This window comes from Schistocerca gregaria, chromosome 1 (assembly GCF_023897955.1).
Source record: "Schistocerca gregaria isolate iqSchGreg1 chromosome 1, iqSchGreg1.2, whole genome shotgun sequence".
Taxonomy (NCBI): domain Eukaryota; kingdom Metazoa; phylum Arthropoda; class Insecta; order Orthoptera; family Acrididae; genus Schistocerca; species Schistocerca gregaria.
In genome coordinates, this window is record NC_064920.1 from 179,447,301 (window position 1) to 179,468,298 (window position 20,998).

Below are 20,998 nucleotides of genomic sequence, written 5' to 3' on the forward strand. Positions count from 1 at the left end.
TAATACCAGCAGTGTGTTGTCATTTAACGAGAGTGCACTGACAAGAATGCTGCCTTATTTACGAATAACTTATTTATATTCATTGAAAATGAGCTGAGAGTGTACAACATTTCTTCGTTTAAATATTGTTTTAGTATGTTAGTTTAGTGTAGAAATTCGCCAAGATGAGCCAAATCACATCAGTAGAACTTAAGAACGATGTGTTTTGATGGAGACGGCCTTCAGTGAATGGAGAAGCAGAGAGTGGGTGAAGTGAAAATTCTTTCGGGTGGTGCGATCAGGGAAGCGATTCTGGCCACTCTTAAGTTTGTTCTTGAAGAAGGCAAACCTGCCAGTGATAAAGTGCATCTTTTCGGTCGAGTGGGTGATTGATTCTGCGCAGTGAATGACGACTTTTGGAAGGACTTAGTTTTTGCAAGATGTGAATGTGCTCCAGTGCAGAACTTTTTCCGACTGCATTACTTAATTGAGAATAGACACAGAATGAGCTTCTATTAGTTTTCTCTAGTCTCTTATTGTGCAAACTGTCATATTGAACTCTGAATTATTTTGAGTTGGCGAATGTAGTTAGTTTTGATAGCTTGGGTACTGTGGCACCATTCTCGTAACCCTCTCAACACAACTTTACTGCATTCGATAAAGTTATTTTCTGCCTATTGGATATCGTAGGACCGCTTTCCATTCATTTGAAATGTACTTTCTGAATATACATTTTTCAGCATAATTCTCTATCATCTACGTCAATTGCAGACGTTAGAATAAAATCCACTTCTCTTCGTTTAATATGTCTGTTTATTTTATTAATTCGTAAATGTAGGCAGTGCATAGACTATTTCACTAAAATAATCAAATGGCTCTAAGTACTAAACATCTGAGGCCATCAGTCCCCTAGACTTAGAACTACTTAAGCCGAACTAACCTAAGCACATCACACACATCCATGCCCGAGGTAGGATTCGAACCTGAGACCGTAGCAGGAGCGTGGTTCCAAACTAAAACGCCTAGAACCGCTCGGCCGCAGCGGCCGGCAGACTATTTCACTGCAGGACCACTGCTATAACCAATTATTTGGACCACGTTAGCTTCTGGGGGACGTGTGCAGCTTGACCCTACAACATCATCGAGCTAGTCATAGAGCCAATCATAGCCCAGTTACCTGAAGAACGAGCAACAACAGGTAAACTGGCAATTAGTTTACTCATATGGAGTGCTGGTTAGAGATCAACTAGTCAGCAGAGGCTGAGTTTCAGGGATCGTCAAGTGAGAACCAGTTAAAGGAGTAAGAAGGCGAAAGGTGTGTTCCAGTGAGGGAGCATGTGGGGGGGGGGGGGCGGAGGGGGGTGCCGGCAGTCGGTATTAATTTGGTTATGGCGGCCGCAAGCGTGAATCTTGAGTGCCAACTGCGGTGAGAGGAATAGCGTGAGATCAGCACGAAGGAAGAATTTGGCAATTCAACATGGAGCACTGGAAAGCGAAGAAATGCAATGTTCGCAGTGAAAGGTGAAGTTCCGAAGGTAATTTGCTATAGTTTAATTACGGATGGGAGGAAAGTATTTTATTCATTAGCAGACTAGAGGGCATGTAGTTTTCGACTAGAGCAACTAACTTGCAGGAGGACACTGACTGTTTTAGAATGTTATTGAGGCCAAGTTATACCTTACACATTAAAGCGTGTAAAACTATGGAGATGTCAATAGGAAAATATAATACACCTCCTTCACACTTTATATTCGCATGTCCATTTTAACAGTTTTTTTTTACTCTTTATATGTTTTCGGCTGCTCTACGTTTTCATTTCTTGTTGGTATGCGCTATATTCTTTGTATGAACGGAAGAGGTGTTGGCCTAACTTTACTCATTGTTCTCAGTCTCCCCACTTTCATAGCCACTCAAGTTCACCGATGCTACGAACCGACACGGGATCTTCAGACAGAAGCATCTGATTGACGGGGTCAAACTTTTATAGTAAGGCTGGAGACCAAGTTAACTTCAGTTGAGAGGTACAGACAGAGGCAGGGGGACAGGAAGAGGCAGCAGGATATAATTATCTTTGTTTAGGCGGTTAAATGAAGGTGTGCAACGCTACAAAGAACGAGAGAACATCCATAGCAAACTACTCTCAATTGGTAAAGAACCGGCCGAAGAAACAAACCTTTGTTCCTTGTCAGCCCGTTCGATCCGGTTCATCATCACTGCGCGATGTAATCGATTACTCTCTATAAGAGGGGCCGAAATGAGGACTCCATTATTACAGCACATACTTATGCTGATTAAGCCTAATTTATACTCGAGTGTGTTGAAAGCTTGAATTATGCAAATCGACCTCTCGGGTCAACGTAAAAACTCACATTTGCTATTTTGCCTTTGCCGTCTTTTCCTTCTACGAGGCTCATTGATACTAATAGAAAATGTCACATCTTAACAACACTCAAGCACAAATCCGAAAGCTGAGTCGTCAACGAAATTCAAGCCCTACCACTGAAAACAGTTTCAGAAGTCCTCGTTACTGCCGTCTACGGAGGGTTGGATCTACACCCCATCACTGGCCTCTCTACGGTGGTGTTGGTGGTTCCTCGCGTTCTCGTGGTATTGGTTCTAGGCGCTTCAGTTTGGAACCGCGTGACCGCTACGGTCGTAGGTTCGAATCCTGCCTCGGGCATGGATGTTGTGATGTCCTTAGGTTAGTTAGGTTTAAATATTTCTAAGTTCTAGGGGACTGATGACCTCAGATGATAAGTCCCATAGTGCTCAGAGCCATTTGAACCATTTTTTGGTGGTATTGTTACATGCTGAACATTACGACTAGCTTCGAAGGTAGTCCCTCCCGTCGAAGCTTCGCGATCGTCGAATGGGTCTTCGGGTCCTCTGAATCTCCCACCGTCGATCTGAACTGTAGTAGTGCTTTATGCGGAGGATATGGAAGACGTCTCCGCGCTTTTCTCTTCTTGAGGGTCTTAATAATCGACTTCATGCTTGACGCTCGATAAGCGACGAAGGATACGATACGTCCAAAACAAGCATTTAAATAACTTTTGCTATACTCCCACTTTCCGCACAGACGTAAAAATCCGTACCAAGGTCCCTCGGTTGTATCTAACTGGCCAGCGCTTAGCTTTATGGGGCTCTCGCTCTTTCCGCAGCGTCCAGGATCCGCATGCACATAAGTTCCTAGCTTCTTCATCCCTGGCAGTGAAGCGTTTCACATAGTCATCCTGAGTAACGTCTGGTTAAAGTGGGACCAGTGGATCCATTATTTTTTGGCGTTGCGATCATGGAGTGGAAAGTACTGTGTGAAGTCTGTAATGTCCCTCTTCGGTGCACTGTATGCGAATGGCTCGACGGCAGTATTGTATCCCAGTCTCACTCTTCGATAGTAACGTACATCGACAGCACGTTTTTCAACTCCTTACGACAGTGTTCTGCGAGCCTTTGTCGGTAGTAGACAGTTGTAATCATGTAGTTGATGTCGAATGGGGTGCTCCGTATTTCCAAATAACATCGTGCACAAGGAAGTTTCCAATTTTTGGATTTCTGGCAGTCAGTAAAGTTTGTTGGCACCATAGGGGGTAACTTAGCCAATTTTCGTTTGTCGATTTCAGGAAAATACCGAAGAGGTAGATTCCAGTTCGGTGAAACGACGCTACCGTAGGTGGTATTGGTACCAGACGCCCTGGAGGTAACTGTAGCACCTGCCTCCTTGATATTCCTCACAGTGCCTCACACAATACCTAACGGATCGGCAGAGACCTGCCCGGTGAACCCTGACATCTGATTTGGTCTTGAGTCTTTACGAGTCCGGCATGACCTGCTGTTGGAGCGTCGTGAAAATAATTCAGGATCTCTGATCACGTATGAATTAGTATCTCGAGAAACTGTTTCCGTTCCACATTATCATAATTCCTCTTACACAATACTCCGTGTTTTAACTGGAATCTTTCTTTGGTTGGTTCCTTATTCTTTAAGGCTCTTTAGGTGGCAAACTGTCCCTAAAGGTGGAAGAATCAGCACTAGTCAACGGCATGAGGATGCAGGAGGCAATGAAAACCATTGCACTTAAGACACATAACGTGTACTACAGTTGTGCCTTTCAGTCCGAAGACTGAAGACATTAGCAAATCTATTTATCCATTTAATCTTCATAATTGTATTAGATGTAGTTTAACATGCCTACTAAGACATATGAATGTAAAATAAGTAGAAGCCTGGTTAGATGTAAGAGAGAGCCTGATGGCCCTGATCTTGCCAGGTTAAATAAATAAATAAATAATTCCACTGCAGCACCATATTAAATAATTTCTCTTTTCCAGAGATAATTTTCTTTCTGTTGCCAGCGTACATATTGCGCATCCACAAGAAGTGTACCCCGTAACAGAAAAATTGTGTTAACAATTTTTCCAGTGCAAAAAGTTTCGAATTAGTTATCTGTTCGCATCTCCGAAAGGAGAATGTCAAGAAAGGGGCGACCACAAGAAAATGACTGAACAACCAACGAAAGAATAAAAGTCTACGATTTGGTGCGTGGTATGTGGTTTAAATGTACAGGACTGCAAAACTACACTCCTGGAAATTGAAATAAGAACACCGTGAATTCATTGTCCCAGGAAGGGGAAACTTTATTGACACATTCATGGGGTCAGATACATCACATGATCACACTGACAGAACCACAGGCACATAGACACAGGCAACAGAGCATGCACAATGTCGACACTAGTACAGTGTACATCCACCTTTCGAAGCAATGCAGGCTGCTATTCTCCCATGGAGACGATCATAGAGATGCTGGATGTAGTCCTGTGGAACGGCTTGCCATGCCATTTCCACTTGGCGCCTCAGTTGGACCAGCGTTCGTGCTGGACGTGCAGACCGCGTGAGACGACGCTTCATCCAGTCCCAAACATGCTGAATGGGGGACAGATCCGGAGATCTTACTGGCCAGGGTAGTTGACTTACACCTTCTAGAGCACGTTGGGTGGCACGGGATACATGCGGACGTGCATTGTCCTGTTGGAACAGCAAGTTCCCTTGCCGGTCTAGGAATGGTAGTACGATGGGTTCGATGACGGTTTGGATGTACCGTGCACTATTCAGTGTCCCCTCGACGATCACCAGAGGTGTACGGCCAGTGTAGGAGATCGCTCCCCACACCATGATGCCGGGTGTTGGCCCTGTGTGCCTCGGTCGAATGCAGTCCTGATTGTGGCGCTCACCTGCACGGCGCCAAACACGCATACGACCATCATTGGCACCAAGGCAGAAGCGACTCTCATCGCTGAAGACGACACGTCTCCATTCGTCCCTCCATTCACGCCTGTCGCGACACCACTGGAGGCTGGCTGCACGATGTTGGGGCGTGAGCGGAAGACGGCCTAACGGTGTGCGGGACCGTAGCCCAGCTTCATGGAGACGGTTGCGAATGGTCCTCGCCGATACCCCAGAAGCAACAGTGTCCCTAATTTGCTGGGAAGTGGCGGTGCGGTTCCCTACGGCACTGCGTAGGATCCTACGGTCTTGGCGTGCATCCGTGCGTCGCTGCGGTCCGGTCCCAGGTCGACGGGCACGTGCACCTTCCGCCGACCACTGGCGACAACATCGATGTACTGTGGAGACCTCACGCCCCACGTGTTGAGCAATTCGGCAGTACGTCCACCTGGCCTCCCGCATGCCCACTATACGCCCTCGCTCAAAGTCCGTCAAATGCACATACGGTTGACGTCCACGCTGTCGCGGCATGCTACCAGTGTTAAAGACTGCGATGGAGCTCCGTATGCCACGGCAAACTGGCTGACACTGACGGCGGCGGTGCACAAATGCTGCGCAGCTAGCGCCATTCGACGGCCAACACCGCAGTTCCTGGTGTGTCCGCTGTGCCGTGAGTGTGATCATTGCTTGTACAGCCCTCTCGCAGCAAGTATGGTGGGTCTGACACACCGGTGTCAATGTGTTCTTTTTTCCATTTCCAGGAGCGTATATTGGAAGTTTCAAGTCTCTAACTCAGCAGTAACATAGTTGAATATCAACTGCAAAATTTGCAACAAAGAAACAGACAAGAATGTTACATGATAAAAACGTGTTAAAATTGCTTCTATTACTCTTTATTAACGCTGTCAGCAGCTCAGAAAGGTGCTCAATATGAGTCAACGGAAATTTTTAATACTTTGCCTAATAACACAGAAAGCCTGCCCTGTATCAAAGAAAGTCTTAAAGCTAACCTAAAGTGCTTTCTTCTGGATAACTGTCTCTATTCCATGGACGAATTGTAACTACCTTTCATATAGAGTTGCTTTATAAACCTTCTATCCTCCCAATCTCTCCAGTATCTTTCAGAATCTTCAACAGCATACACCAGTCAGTGCTGTCAAATATCTTGTAAACTGACTCGTTCCGCATTATTGCGATAAAACCTCCCACAAACGATATGTGGAACATGTAAATAACTAACTAGCGCTCCATACCAGAATTAAACGGTACGCAAACGTATATAGTGTTTATCCCAAAACTCACCCAGTCTTGGCGAAGTTGGTCCAAAGGCGAGTCATCTTCATGGCGATTTTTCCATCCTCGGAATCCTTCTCCGGCGGGTCTCCATACATGGCGATGCGAAACAAGAACGCCAAATCTGCCCCATGGCTGGTTGCTGCAACGAAATGAGTCATTCGTAAATCCCCCCTGAAATTAGAGTCGATAGATAAGGGCTCCATGAAGGCATACGCCTCTGTCACACTGTCATTGATTGTTTGGTACAGGGATCGCCAGTCAAGCCTCAGAATAAACAAATGTAACGTATCAAGCATAAACATGTGGAGAGATCCGTTATTGTGTAATGAGAAGTATGGAGACCTGGAAGCAGTCACAGCCATTATACGTGTCTACCGAACGATTTAACGTGGAACGACGGCATCAGACTAATCGCAGGAAGGTTTTGGAAGTGAACAGAGAAAGATATGTTTGTTTTTTCGACTGGGAAAAAGCATTTGACAGCACTGACTGGTGTATGCTATTGAAGATTCTGAGAGACATTGAGATAGATTGGAAAGACAGAAGAATGATAAAGCAACTCTATATGGGACACAAAGTGGTAGTTCGAGAAGAAGAAGGTGAAACTGAAGACATGAGTACTGGGAAAGGTGTGAGAAAGGGTCGTTGTATATCACGAGCACTTTTCAGTACATATGCCGAAGAGCTAATCAATGAAGCATTGGAAAAATCAAAAGGACTTGTAGTTGGAGGAAAAGAATAAAAATCATCAAGTACTATGCTGGTATCACTATGCTAACAGAAACGGAGGAAGAGCTGCGGGTAACGATGGGGAATGTTGTAAGTGTAGGTAGAGGGTTTCGAATGAAACTGAGCATTGGCAAGGCCAGAGTGATGAGAATCGAAAAAGAAGAGTACACGATTAATACATCACTATTTGGACTGGTTTTCTATCGGGTTCAGTAATTCTAGTATTTGGGAAGCTTGATAGAGGAAGAGGAAGTGTTACAGAGAATCTCCACGGGAATGAAAGCTTTCGGGAAACTGAAAAGTTTCGTAACAACCAGAAGCATCCCCATTACACATAGGAAGTGGTTCGCCAAACATTTTGTGTGGAGTGTGGTGTCTTATGGTTCTGAAACGTATTCAATCTGCAGACAGAACAAAATTATTTAGAAAATTCTGAACTGCGATTACAGAGAAGAATGGAGAAAATTAAATGAACAGACAGAATGAGAAATGAGTTACAAAGCAGGGTAGGAGAGCAGACGAACTTTGTGAGGATGATACAAAAGAGAACAACATCGTGTATGGGACGCATATTGCGCTCGAATTGTCTGCTGCGTGGAATCATGGAAGCAAAAGTAGCAGTAAAAAGAGGAGGGGAAGAAAGTTGTTTGGAATGGTAATAGATGTGAAGACAGGAAAAAATTCTAAGCAAATGAAGGAGGATTCCCAGGACACAGAAATGTGGAGGATTTCTTGTTGATGCTTGTCTGAAGAAAGATTTACTGAAAGAAGGAGAAGGAGAAGAAGAAGAAGAAGTAAGGCAGATGCGAGGGTGGGATTTACTGGAATAATTCTCGGGAAGCGTAACCCATCCACAAAGGAGTAGCAGCTCACATTAGCTGAATACTATTCGCCAGTCTGGGACCCTTACCAGACATGTCTGATAGAAAAGATTCAATGAAGAGTAGCATGTTTCGTCACAGCTGCGTTTAGTAAGCGTAAAAGCGTGACGAAGATGCTCAGCTAAATCCAGCGGCAGACGCTACAAGATAGGCGTCATGGATCACGGTGTATGCTCCTACTGAAATTCTGAGAGCGTATTTTCCTAGAAGAGTCAGACACACTGTGGCTTCCTCTTCCGCACGTTTCGCAAAAAGACAGTGAAGATACAATTAGGCACATTATGAGGTTAGCAATGGCTCTCTCTGCCGCCATCAGTGAGTGGAACAGATTGCCTGGCGGAGAATAGGCGTATAAGGGCAGCCAAGTGCATCAGACAGGAAGAAGTGAATGGGGCTGGTGGAGTAGGTATATGATCGATAACGCTCTTGTATAAAAAAATATGTAATGGCTGATGAACTACGTTATATTTTATGCAATGTATGTGGAATGTCAGAAGGTTGTGCGTTGTAGGGAAACTAGAAAATGTGAAAATGGAAATGGAAAGGCTCAATCTAGATATAGTAAGGGTCAGTGAAGTGAAGTGGAAAGAAGACAAGTATTTCTGGTAAGATGAGTATAGGGTAATATCAACAGCAGCAGAAAATGGTATAACGAGAGTAGGATTCGTTATGATTAGGAAGGTAGGGCACAGAGTGTGTTACTGTGAACAGTTTAGTGATAGGGTTATTCTTATCGGAATCGACAGCATACCAACACCGATCACGATAGTTATACATGCTGACGTCGCAAGCTGAAGATGAAGAGATATAGAATGTGTATGAGGATATTGAAAAGGCAATACAGTATGTAAAGGGAGATGAAAATCTGATAGTCATGGGGGACTGGAATGCAGTTGTAGGGGAAGAAGTAGAAGAAAAGGTTAGAGGAAAATATGGACTTGGGACAAGGAATGAGAAAGGAGAAAGATTAATTGAGTTCTGTAATAAACTTCAGCTAGTAATAGTGGATACTCTGTTCAGGAATCACTAGAGAAGGAGGTTACTTGGAAACGATAGGGTGACACAGGAAGATTTCAGTTAGATTACATCGTGGTAAGACAGAGATTCCGAAATCAGATACTGGACTGTAAGGCGTACCCAGAAGCAGATATACACTCCTGGAAATGGAAAAAAGAACACATTGACACCGGTGTGTCAGACCCACCATACTTGCTCCGAACACTGCGAGAGGGCTGTACAAGCAATGATCACACGCACGGCACAGCGGACACACCAGGAACCGCGGTGTTGGCCGTCGAATGGCGCTAGCTGCGCAGCATTGTGCACCGCCGCCGTCAGTGTCAGCCAGTTTGCCGTGGCATACGGAGCTCCATCGCAGTCTTTAACACTGGTAGCATGCCGCGACAGCGTGGACCTGAACCGTATGTGCAGTTGACGGACTTTGAGCGAGGGCGTATAGTGGGCATGCGGGAGGCCAGGTGGACGTACCGCCGAATTGCTCAACACGTGGGGCGTGAGGTCTCCACAGTACATCGATGTTGTCGCCAGTGGTCGGCGGAAGGTGCACGTGCCCGTCGACCTGGGACCGGACCGCAGCGACGCACGGATGCACGCCAAGACCGTAGGATCCTACGCAGTGCCGTAGGGGACCGCACCGCCACTTCCCAGCAAATTAGGGACACCGTTGCTCCTGGGGTATCGGCGAGGACCATTCGCAACCGTCTCCATGAAGCTGGGCTACGGTCCCGCACACCGTTAGGCCGTCTTCCGCTCACGCCCCAACATCGTGCAGCCCGCCTCCAGTGGTGTCGCGACAGGCGTGAATGGAGGGACGAATGGAGACGTGTCGTCTTCAGCGATGAGAGTCGCTTCTGCCTTGGTGCCAATGATGGTCGTATGCGTGTTTGGCGCCGTGCAGGTGAGCGCCACAATCAGGACTGCATACGACCGAGGCACACAGGGCCAACACCCGGCATCATGGTGTGGGGAGCGATCTCCTACACTGGCCGTACACCTCTGGTGATCGTCGAGGGGACACTGAACAGTGCACGGCACATCCAAACCGTCATCGAACCCATCGTTCTACCATTCCTAGACCGACAAGGGAACTTGCTGTTCCAACAGTACAATGCACGTCCGCATGTATCCCGTGCCACCCAACGTGCTCTAGAAGGTGTAAGTCAACTACCCTGGCCAGCAAGATCTCCGGATCTGTCCCCCATTGAGCATGTTTGGGACTGGATGAAGCGTCGTCTCACGCGGTCTGCACGTCCAGCACGAACGCTGGTCCAACTGAGGCGCCAGGTGGAAATGGCATGGCAAGCCGTTCCACAGGACTACATCCAGCATCTCTACGATCGTCTCCATGGGAGAATAGCAGCCTGCATTGTTGCGAAAGGTGGATATACACTGTACTAGTGCCGACATTGTGCATGCTCTGTTGCCTGTGTCTATGTGCCTGTAGTTCTGTCAGTGTGATCATGTGATGTATCTGACCCCAGGAATGTGTCAATAGAGTTTCCCCTTCCTGGGCCAATGAATTCACTGTGTTCTTATTTCAATTTCCAGGAGTGTAGATTCATATCACAACATAGTAGTGATGAAGATTAGGTTGAAGTAGTTTAAGAAATTAGTCAGGAAGCATCAATACGCAAAGAAGTGGGAGATGGAAGTACTAAGTAATGACGAGATAGGCTTGAAGTTTTCTAAGGCTATAGATACAGCAATAAGCAATAGCTCAGCAGACAATACAGTTGAAGAAGAATGGGCATCCCCAAAAATTATAATAACGGAAGTTGTGAAATGAAACATTGGTACAAAGAAGGTAACTGCGAAGGAACATGGGTAACAGACGAAATACTTTAATTCATCGATGAAAGGAGAAAAAACAAAAATGTTGCGAGAGACTCAGAAATAGAGAAATACAAATCGCTGAGGAATGAAATAAATAGGAAGTGCAGGGAAGCTAAGACGAAATGGCTGCATGAAAAATCTGAAGAAATCGAAAAATGGTCGGTAGGACAGACTCAGTATACAGGAAAGTCATAACAACCTTCGTTGATATTAAAAGCAAGGATGATAACATTAAGAGTGCAACGGGAATTCCACTGTTAAATGCAGATGAGAGAGCGGATAGGTGGAAAGAATACATTCAAAAGCTTTATGATGGAGAAGATTTGTCTAATGTGATAGAAGTAGAAAGAGGAGTCGATTTAGAAAATATAGAGGACCCGGTATTAGAATCAGAATTTAAAAGAGCTTTGGAGGACTTAAGATCAACTAAGGCAGAAGGAATAAACCTTCCATCAGAATTTCTATAATCGTTGGTGGGGAAGTGGCAACGAAACACCTATTCACGTTGGTGTGTAGAATATATGAGTCTGGCGACATACTATCTGACTTTCGGAAAAACATTATCCACACAATTCCGAAAACGGCAAGAGCTGACAAGTGTGAGAATTAACGCACAATCAGCTTAACAGCTCATGCATCTAAGTAGCTGACAAGAATAACATACAGAAGAATGGAAAAGAAAATGGAGGATGCTCTAGGTGACAATCAGTTTGGCTTTAGGAAAGGTAAAGGCACGAGAGGGGCAATTCTGACGCTGCGGTTAATAATGGAAGCAATACTAAAGAAAAATCAAGACACCTTCGTAGGATTTGTCGACCTGGAAAAAGCGCTCGACAGCCTAAAATTGTGCAAGATGTTCGAAATTCTGAGAAAAATAGGGGTAAGCTGTAGGGAGAGACGGGTGATGTACAATATTACAATAGCCAAGAGGGAATAATAAGAGTGAACGACCAGGAAAGGCCTTAATTTGAGGAAGAAATTTCTTAAAATGTAAGTCTAGAGTACATCTTTATATCGTAGTGAAACATGGACTGTGGGAAAACCGGAACAGAAGAGAATTGAAGCATTTGAGATGTGGTGCTACAGACGAATGTTGAAGATTAGGTGGACTGATAAGGTAAGGAATGAGGAGGTTCTGCGCAGAATCGGAGAGGAAAGGAATATGTGGAAAACACTGACAAGGAGGACAGGATGATAGGGCATCTGTTAAGACAAGAGGGTGTTGTGTGTCTTCCGCCGATCTTAAAAACTCGCTAACCTTCTTGGTGGGTCTAAAGATTGTTTCAACTTGAAACTTGGCCAGATGTTTCCCAATACGGTCCATAATACTGCAAACGAATGGAAGAGAAACTTTTCCAGATGAAAGTTGTTGTTGCTGAATGTTGTCAGACACTTTTCCTCTGGGACGAACTGCTCGATCTGTCTCGTTGTCAGCGTATCTATTTCTCTTAAAAGCTGTTCGCCAATGATTTAGGTTATCTTGCAAATAAACTGGCTCTCAGATCTTATTAACTTTGTCCACCAATGTTTTATTGACACCTCTCTTCTTCCTGGAATGATGGTTCGAACCTTTAAGGAGGTAACGGTCGGTGTGTGTATCTTTTTTTATGCGCTTTATGTCCTAGACTCCCATCTGACCGTTAAATTACTGATACATCTGAAAAATTTAGTTGTCCATTGCTCCCTTTCTCCACAGTAAATTCTATCTTTTGATTAATACTATTTAGGTGCACCAAGAAACCATACAATCCCTCTTCACTGCGATTCATACCACGAAAGTGTCATCCACATACCGATACCACTTCAAATGGCTTTTACTGACAGACTGCAGCGCCTGCCATTCAAAAATTCCATGAATAGATCAGCAACAGCTGGACTTAGAGGCCTGCCCATGGCCACTCTTTCGGTTTGCTCGTAAAACTGATTATCATACTGGAAATAAGTCGTGGACAGGCAATGTCGAAACAGAGCTAGTATATCAGTGGGAAACATATCAGCTACGTATGAAAGAGCTTCGTCAACAGGAACCGTAGTAAACAAGATTACTACATCAAAACTAACAAGGATATCACCTGGGCTGACAGTAGTATCCTTCAATTTTTCAATAAATTGCACAGAATTTTAATGTGATTATCGGTTTTACCAATATGCGATTGTAGCAAGGAAGCGAGATGTCTACCCAACTCTCGAGTAGGCGATCCAATAACACTCACTATCGGTTTCAATGGGACATTCGGCTTATGTATCTTCGATAGCCCATATAATCTAGGAGAGTAAGCTTCCGTTTTACATAGATATTTATTATCATCTGTAGGAATGGAAGAAATTTTTATTAATAGATTGGTAGTTCCTAACACCTTCGTTGTAGGATCCTTTTGAAGATTTTCATAAGTGTTGGAATCCAAAAGGTCACTGATCTTCCTATGGTAGTCCTCACTCTTCATCACAACGGCAGCATTACCCTTATCAGCAGTAAGTATAGTAATATTCCTGTCCGTATTGATCTTCCTTTCTCCTTGAGACAAATTCCTGCTGGATGGTTTAGCTTTACGTACTATCCTGGCAGTTTCCATCCTGATTTCATCAGCATAATGTGGTGACAGCTGCCGAATGCCCGCCTCTATATTATATATAATATCCTCCGTTATAACCTTTGATGGAGTAATTGCAAAATTTCCTCCTTCCGAAAGAACAGAAATTTTTTTCTTAGATAATTCCCTTCCCAACAGATTAGTGACCACACGGGAATCATCTGTACCTTCTGTTTCCTGTCTGCAATTCTGTAAATTCTCGAACTACTTCTTCTGCCTATTAGAAGACACTTCTGCACTTAGTTCCATAGATCTAAACGCTAGCCTGTCCACCTTATTCCAGTCACAGAACTGCATTTCACTGCTATAAAATAAATGGAGATTTAACAGTTGACTGCTAGTTACCGCCAGTCCTCGACGTCTTTGATGAATCCGCTCCCGTAGCATCGCCATTTCCTTGCGTGAGTAGATACTGTTAGCTTGCACCAAGTGAAACAGCATTCGCACCTTAAAAAACTTCGAAGTTGACCCGGCGTCACGACAACGTAGCAAAAGTGGGCGTACAAAGTTGTTGAGCTTTCTTCTTACGTAGACCGTCCTGTCGTCGTACTATAACCGACATATCCTCCCTGTAGATGCGTCTGATGATAACGTGGAGGCTTTCACGGCCGGCGTCTTCATTAGATAAAACTTCCGGGCTGAGAGGCCGTGGTCGATCTTTAAAACTTCTTCTTCCTGACGTTTCATTGCCAACTACGGGCAACATCTTAGCTTCAACCGACAATAATAACGTTAGTCAGGCTTACAGTCGGCCCCACGTGACGTATGGTGTTGCCCTCTATGTGATCTATATAAAAGGGACCTCCACGGCCTGGCAGCCAGCCGTTGACTCACCTCGGAAGATGTTGCCCGCAGTTGGCAACGAAACGTCAGGAAGAAGTAGTTTTACAGATCGACCACGGCCTCTCCACCCGAAAGTTTTAAGTAATGAAGACGCCGGTCGAGAAAGTCTACACGTTATGATACCTTGATTCTATATTATAAGTAGCACAATTTTCACAGATTCTACTCGTAGTGTCAAAAGCCATTGCAAAGCAAATATATGAAATACAGTACCCTTGAATTTCTCGTTGGATCTGGCAGCCTCACCCATGAGAGGTCCTTGAGGAACAAGTTCTCGGGGTCTGTCGAAGTTGTAGAAGTACACTGGCTGGGGAGACTTAGTACTGTGGACTTTGGCCGCCCTGACTGCAGCATAGGTGAACACCGTGTCTCCAAACAGCTGTAACAACATCGAGAACCAAGTACTGCATACACAACTCGTGACAATGCATGAATCACGTAACAACATATCTCGATAATTTGTTTCTTAAGTGAGAAAGATGACAGTCGGTTTGAAAACTACAAGTGATTTACTAGGCATGGTCTACAGGATTTAGTATGCACATGCATTCCTACAACCTTTGAACTGATAACGCAGCCAGCAGTATGGAAAGTAGCCGTTTAACGCACATCACGAATAGTAGGGCAACTGTTCGTTGAAATCTCCATTCCACGTTAAATAGCTTGTGATGAGACATGCATGGAAGACCTTTGTGGCACTTTCGTAAACAAAGAAACAACACCAGAGCTGATCAGGATGTCGTTTGGTGCAAGTTTCAGTTTCTTCAGCTTCTCAATGAAATGTCCTGAGACCTTTATGTATGTGTCGGTATTCCCCACGTGTGGCTGGAGCAGACATGACAAGTGTTTTGCCAGTTTATACGTCGGTGAGCCAGGAGCGCTAATAATCGATCTTAGTGGAACGTTGTTCTTATGGATCTTGGCTAATCCACACAGCCGAGGCGGTAGGGCTTCTCTATTACGCAGGTTTCTTTTTGACTATGCCAGCCACTGGTGCTGGCGAAACGTCAGCAAAATCATTAGATGAATGTCGGCCGAAGAATCCGAAATACACTCCTGGAAACTGAAATAAGAACACCGTGAATTCATTGTCCCAGGAAGGGGAAACTTTATTGACACATTCATGGGGTCAGATACAACACATGATCACACTGACAGAACCACAGGCACATAGACACAGGCAACAGAGCATGCACAATGTCGGCACTAGTACAGTGTATATCCACCTTTCGCAGCAATGCAGGCTGCTATTCTCCCATGGAGACGATCGTAGAGATGCTGGATGTAGTCCTGTGGAACGGCTTGCCATGCCATTTCCACCTGGCGCCTCAGTTGGACCAGCGTTCGTGCTGGACGTGCAGACCGCGTGAGACGACGCTTCATCCAGTCCCAAACATGCTCAATGGGGGACAGATCCGGAGATCTTGCTGGCCAGGGTAGTTGACTTACACCTTCTAGAGCACGTTGGGTGGCACGGGATACATGCGGACGTGCATTGTACTGTTGGAACAGCAAGTTCCCTTGTCGGTCTAGGAATGGTAGAACGATGGGTTCGATGACGGTTTGGATGTGCCGTGCACTGTTCAGTGTCCCCTCGACGATCACCAGAGGTGTACGGCCAGTGTAGGAGATCGCTCCCCACACCATGATGCCAGGTGTTGGCCCTGTGTGCCTCGGTCGTATGCAGTCCTGATTGTGGCGCTCACCTGCACGGCGCCAAACACGCATACGACCATCATTGGCACCAAGGCAGAAGCGACTCTCATCGCTGAAGACGACACGTCTCCATTCGTCCCTCCATTCACGCCTGTCGCGACACCACTGGAGGCGGGCTGCACGATGTTGGGGCGTGAGCGGAAGACGGCCTAACGGTGTGCGGGACCGTAGCTCAGCTTCATGGAGACGGTTGCGAATGATCCTCGCCGATACCCCAGGGGCAACAGTGTCCCTAATTTGCTGGGAAGTGGCGGTGCGGTCCCCTACGGCACTGCGTAGGATCCTACGGCCTTGGCGTGCATCCGTGCGTCGCTGCGGTCCGGTCCCAGGTCGACGGGCACGTGCACCTTCCGCCGACCACTGGCGACAACATCGATGTACTGTGGAGACCTCACGCCCCACGTGTTGAGCAATTCGGCGGTACGTCCACCCGGCCTCCCGCATGCCCACTATACGCCCTCGCTCAAAGTCCGTCAACTGCACATACGGTTCACGTCCACACTGTCGCGGCATGCTACCAGTGTTAAAGACTGCGATGGAGCTCAGTATGCCACGGCAAACTGGCTGACACTGACGGCGGCGGTGCACAAATGCTGCGCAGCTAGCGCCATTCGACGGCCAACACCGCGGTTCGTGGTGTGTCCGCTGTGCCGTGCGTGTGATCATTGCTTGTACAGCCCTCTCGCAGTGTCCAGAGCAAGTATGGTGGGTCTGACACACCGGTGTCAATGTGTTCTTTTTTCCATTTCCAGGAGTGTAGAAGCCAATAGGCAGTTTGTCATGAAGTGGCCACGAAAGCCTTAACAATTTTGTGTTTCAGTATTGTTATAATATATCAGTCCACATACAGTCTCTGTAGTCTGTAGTCAGTAGTCTGTGAGAAAATGTTCCCTGTAGTAGGCATATTTTAACATTGAGGGGATAGGCGATTCCGTTCCTCTGAATATACGAGGGCTATTCGGAAAGTACAGAACAATCGGCCGCGAAATTGTGAGAATCCCATGAAATATGCTGGGCTGTGTCTGTAGTAAGCCCATAGATAGCGTCACATCCCTTTTTTCAATTCTGAGTGCTCAGTGAATGCATAAAGATGCCTAGAAAATAGTGCCTCTCGCCTTTTTCGTCAAGTGTGGGTGCCTGGCGAAAGATTTCCCCTGGGTTCAGGTGACCACCCACACAACATAACTGTCATGCATGCCCTGCTGCGTATGAAATTTGGCTAATACATTGAAATTTTCTCGGTTGAAGGTCCCTGTCTGTCTAGAGAAAATTGATCTGCGATCGCACTGCGCCAGCGATAAAGCCAGAGTGAAATATCTACAACATTTCTCGTATTTGATTGTAAGAGGTCCATGAGTAAGGAATTTATTGCTAGAGCACTCGAGCAGATGTAATTTCGATGGACTGCTCACGCGCTGCCTGCAATATGTAAGCTACAATAGAATCCCAGACCAGAGAGCAGTGTCGGCAGCAGTAGGAGTCGTAGCTCGCAGGTGGGTGGTTTGGCCGGTCGTGCGTGAGCGATGTAGAATAAGGTAAAACCAAGACTTAATATTCATATCCGCACGCATATGTAATTTGTACCAACTGATTTTGTACTATTCTTGTATCAAGTCCCATGTAAATGTTTCAAAATATCTTTTAATAATAATCTATCATATAAAAATAACTTTTGACAATCATTCATCTGAATTTAAAAATTTTACTAATTTCTCCTGTCCATGGTCATCCCGATTATCGTACAGAAAATCAGTTGTTTCTGTTTCTACATGACAAATCTAGGGACCGGTATTGCACTAGGCTGTGCCAGGAAAATTTCTTATAGGAGCAGATAAATACGCGTTATCTGGCGACTTAATTGAGGTAAGAATTTTCAGTTTATTCAGAATGACTTTTCAGGGTCATGACGCAGCATTTAGATTCACAGTCAGATAATTATTGAAAGGTTATATGTGAGCCACAATTTTATTTGGAAGTTAGTCACATTTGTAATGCGAGGTTACAGAAGCAAACTGTTGGGAGGTTACATCATAAATGGTTTGAAATATCGAAACGAGATTTTGGCAAATGATAGCACACAAAGAGAAGAGTATTTTGCCACATGGTTACTGTGCAAAACTGCATTATATACCGTGTTATTCGACTAATAACAGACTTACTATGAAAGAATGTAATTTTTGATAGCCAATAATAGGTGGTGAAACGAGAAATGCTAGGAGTTTTGGAGCAAAATAAGTGAAGTCATTACATGTTTACCTTGTACCGAGGATGTGTTTATTTATAAGATGCTGACCATACTTTTCTCAGTTCCTCACTTAATAAACCACTGTTTCATAATTCTACATCTACATCCATATTCCGCAAGCCACCTAACAGTGTGTGGCGGAGGGTACCTTGAGTACCTCTATCGGTTCTCTCGCAACAGCGTCTGCACAAGTTAATGAGGTGAGACTGTGTAAAGTCAGTTGTGTTTCGGCAAAAGAAGCAAATTTTAACGTGGCAGCAAGTTGGTTTTACTCAAAATTCCCCACTCATGACTTATCTAAACATTACAAATGATTACTAATAAGGTGAAAAAAACGCCGCATTTTCGGCGTAGTTCTTTTTAGAGACTAGAGGTAACAGATGTTTTTGAATGGTCACACTGAAGGTATGGTCGTGGAGGGGTCCCACTTAATATTTAACAAAAAGTGAGTGTAGCCTTCAGCTTAGAATGGCACTTCCCTCCAGCTCTCGGTATTTCCCGTAAAGCGCTCTGAATGATCTCCCCCCCCCCCCCCCCCCCTCCCTACTGCTGCTTTTCCCACTCTTCCGCAGGCGACTTTGCATCTAGCGGGCGTGGCATTTTGGGGGCACTGTACGATACAGCCCGGACATGGCTCCCCCTGATTTTCATCTCTGCTCAAATGAATCACTGGCTATAAAGACAATTTTGGTACAGACAACGAGATGCAGACCAGCATAGAAAATTGCCGGAAACACAGAAGGTGGAGTTCATGTTAGTCAACAATGCCTTTAAAGACACAAAATCGCTATTATCAACACCTTACTGTGTTTTAACGGTGTCGTGTAATAGGGCTATGAGAAGCTAAATGTTCCTTGTGTGATACTACAGAAAGACATGGAAGTAATGTAACCACTGTACATGGTTTCTGGCAGCAGTGATCAGGAAAAGGTATGATCGCAAGAAGACCAGTGTCCTGCAGCCACTTGAGATAAGAAAATAGTGTTCAGCAAATGTATCTGGCGCTTCGTGCTTCATCTGCAGAAGCAATTTGGGCAGCAGTTGCCACCACAGTGACACAACGAACTGCTCCAAGTCGGTTACTTCAAGGACAGCTCCGAGCCAGACGCTCTGTAGTGTGAACTGACCCTAAACCACCATGATTTGTGATTTCAGTGATGTCAAGCGAGAGCTCACTGGATATCTTTGTGTTTCCCAATGAACTCTGGTTCTGTCTCAGTGCCACTGACGGATGTGTGTTGGTTAGAAAGACGTCAGTTGGGAGCGTACAACCAACCTGTCTGCATGCTAGACGCAGTGGTCCTACATTTGGAATTATGTCCTAGGGTGACATTTCGTATGACAGCAGGAACACTCTCGTGGTTTTCCCACTGACCCTAACAGCAAATCTGGTGATTCGAGTCGTTTTGCTGCCATCCATGAAAAGTATTCCAGCTGTTGTAACCCAAGATGCTCTACTAAGTGTCGACATGCTGCCTCGGCCTGCTTGATCACCACATCTGTCCCAAGTCGAGCAAATATGGGACACTGCCGGAAGGCCGAATTGGAAATTTGTGGTAAGGTCTTATGGGACCGAACTGCCGAGGTCATCGGTCCCTAGGCTTACACACTACTTAATCAACTTAAACTTTTGTCTCAGACCCAGGGATGGGTGTGTGTTGGTTACAAAGACGCCAGTTGGGAGCGTACAACCAACCTGTCTGCATGCTAGACACAGTGATCCTACATACGGAGCTTAGTCAGATTCTGTTATGAAATTATATTCATAACAATGACGCGTGATACTGTTTAGGGGCATCATCACATTGTTTACGGCTATCATCAGATTGTTTACAAAATCAAGTAAACTAGACACGACAAACTGAAACACATAACTGTTTTCAAACAAATGAGACAGTGCTATATTATATTTCGAAACGCTGTTTAGAAACAGTTTGTGTTTCGTAATTGTATAGGCATAACATTATATCATATTGAGTGTCTACTGTATAAATATTGTCGTATAAACACAAATGAGGTGCAAGAGCGCCAATAATCTCGCAGAAAATATGAAAATTTCACTTAGGTGTCTTCGCAGTTTCGTATTTTCTGCAGCTAGGGACAACACACACACACGCATGCCTGAGGAAGGACTCGAACCTCCGACGAGGGGAGCCGCGCGAACCGCGGCAAGGCGCCTGAGACCATGCGGCTACCCCGCGCGGCACTTCGGAAGACCAGTCCAGCGTCATCCACGGCTAGCATTAACCTTCCCTGCACTGACCGATCACGTGCAACAGGCCGGAAGATCATCCCACAAACTGACATCCGGCACCTGTACAACACAATGCGTTCACGTTTGCATGCTTGCATTGAACATTCTGGCGCTTACACCGGTTATTAATGTAACCGTCTTTCACATTTGCAATTTATTATCTCGCACTAACATGAACGTGTGACCATTTGAATATTTTATCTAGACGAACGTTTTCCCGAAATTTCATTACCTTATACTAATTATTTTTCGGTGCTTCGATCTTTTTACCGTCAGTGTATATCTATCCTAATAAAAAACTGCAAAACCATCGTACCTGCCTGTCTGAATAAGATATCCTCCAAAACTACTAAGGAGTTTTCATTAGGTTTACACAGGTAACTTGAGA

At 45.2% G+C, this 20,998-nt stretch overlaps 1 protein-coding gene across 2 annotated transcripts in view; it reads right to left on the bottom strand.

Annotated features, from left to right (window-relative positions):
• LOC126285050 (esterase FE4-like) overlaps window positions 1–20,998 on the bottom strand; it is a 131,003-nt gene that overhangs the window by 22,034 nt on the left and 87,971 nt on the right. For both annotated transcript variants that reach the window (XM_049984374.1, XM_049984378.1), the window contains exons 8-9: window positions 14,609–14,774; window positions 6,505–6,637 (exon numbers count right to left, since the gene is read on the bottom strand). In XM_049984374.1, coding sequence (XP_049840331.1) covers window positions 6,505–6,637; window positions 14,609–14,774 — 299 coding nt within the window. The remainder of the gene's footprint in view (window positions 1–6,504; window positions 6,638–14,608; window positions 14,775–20,998) is intronic.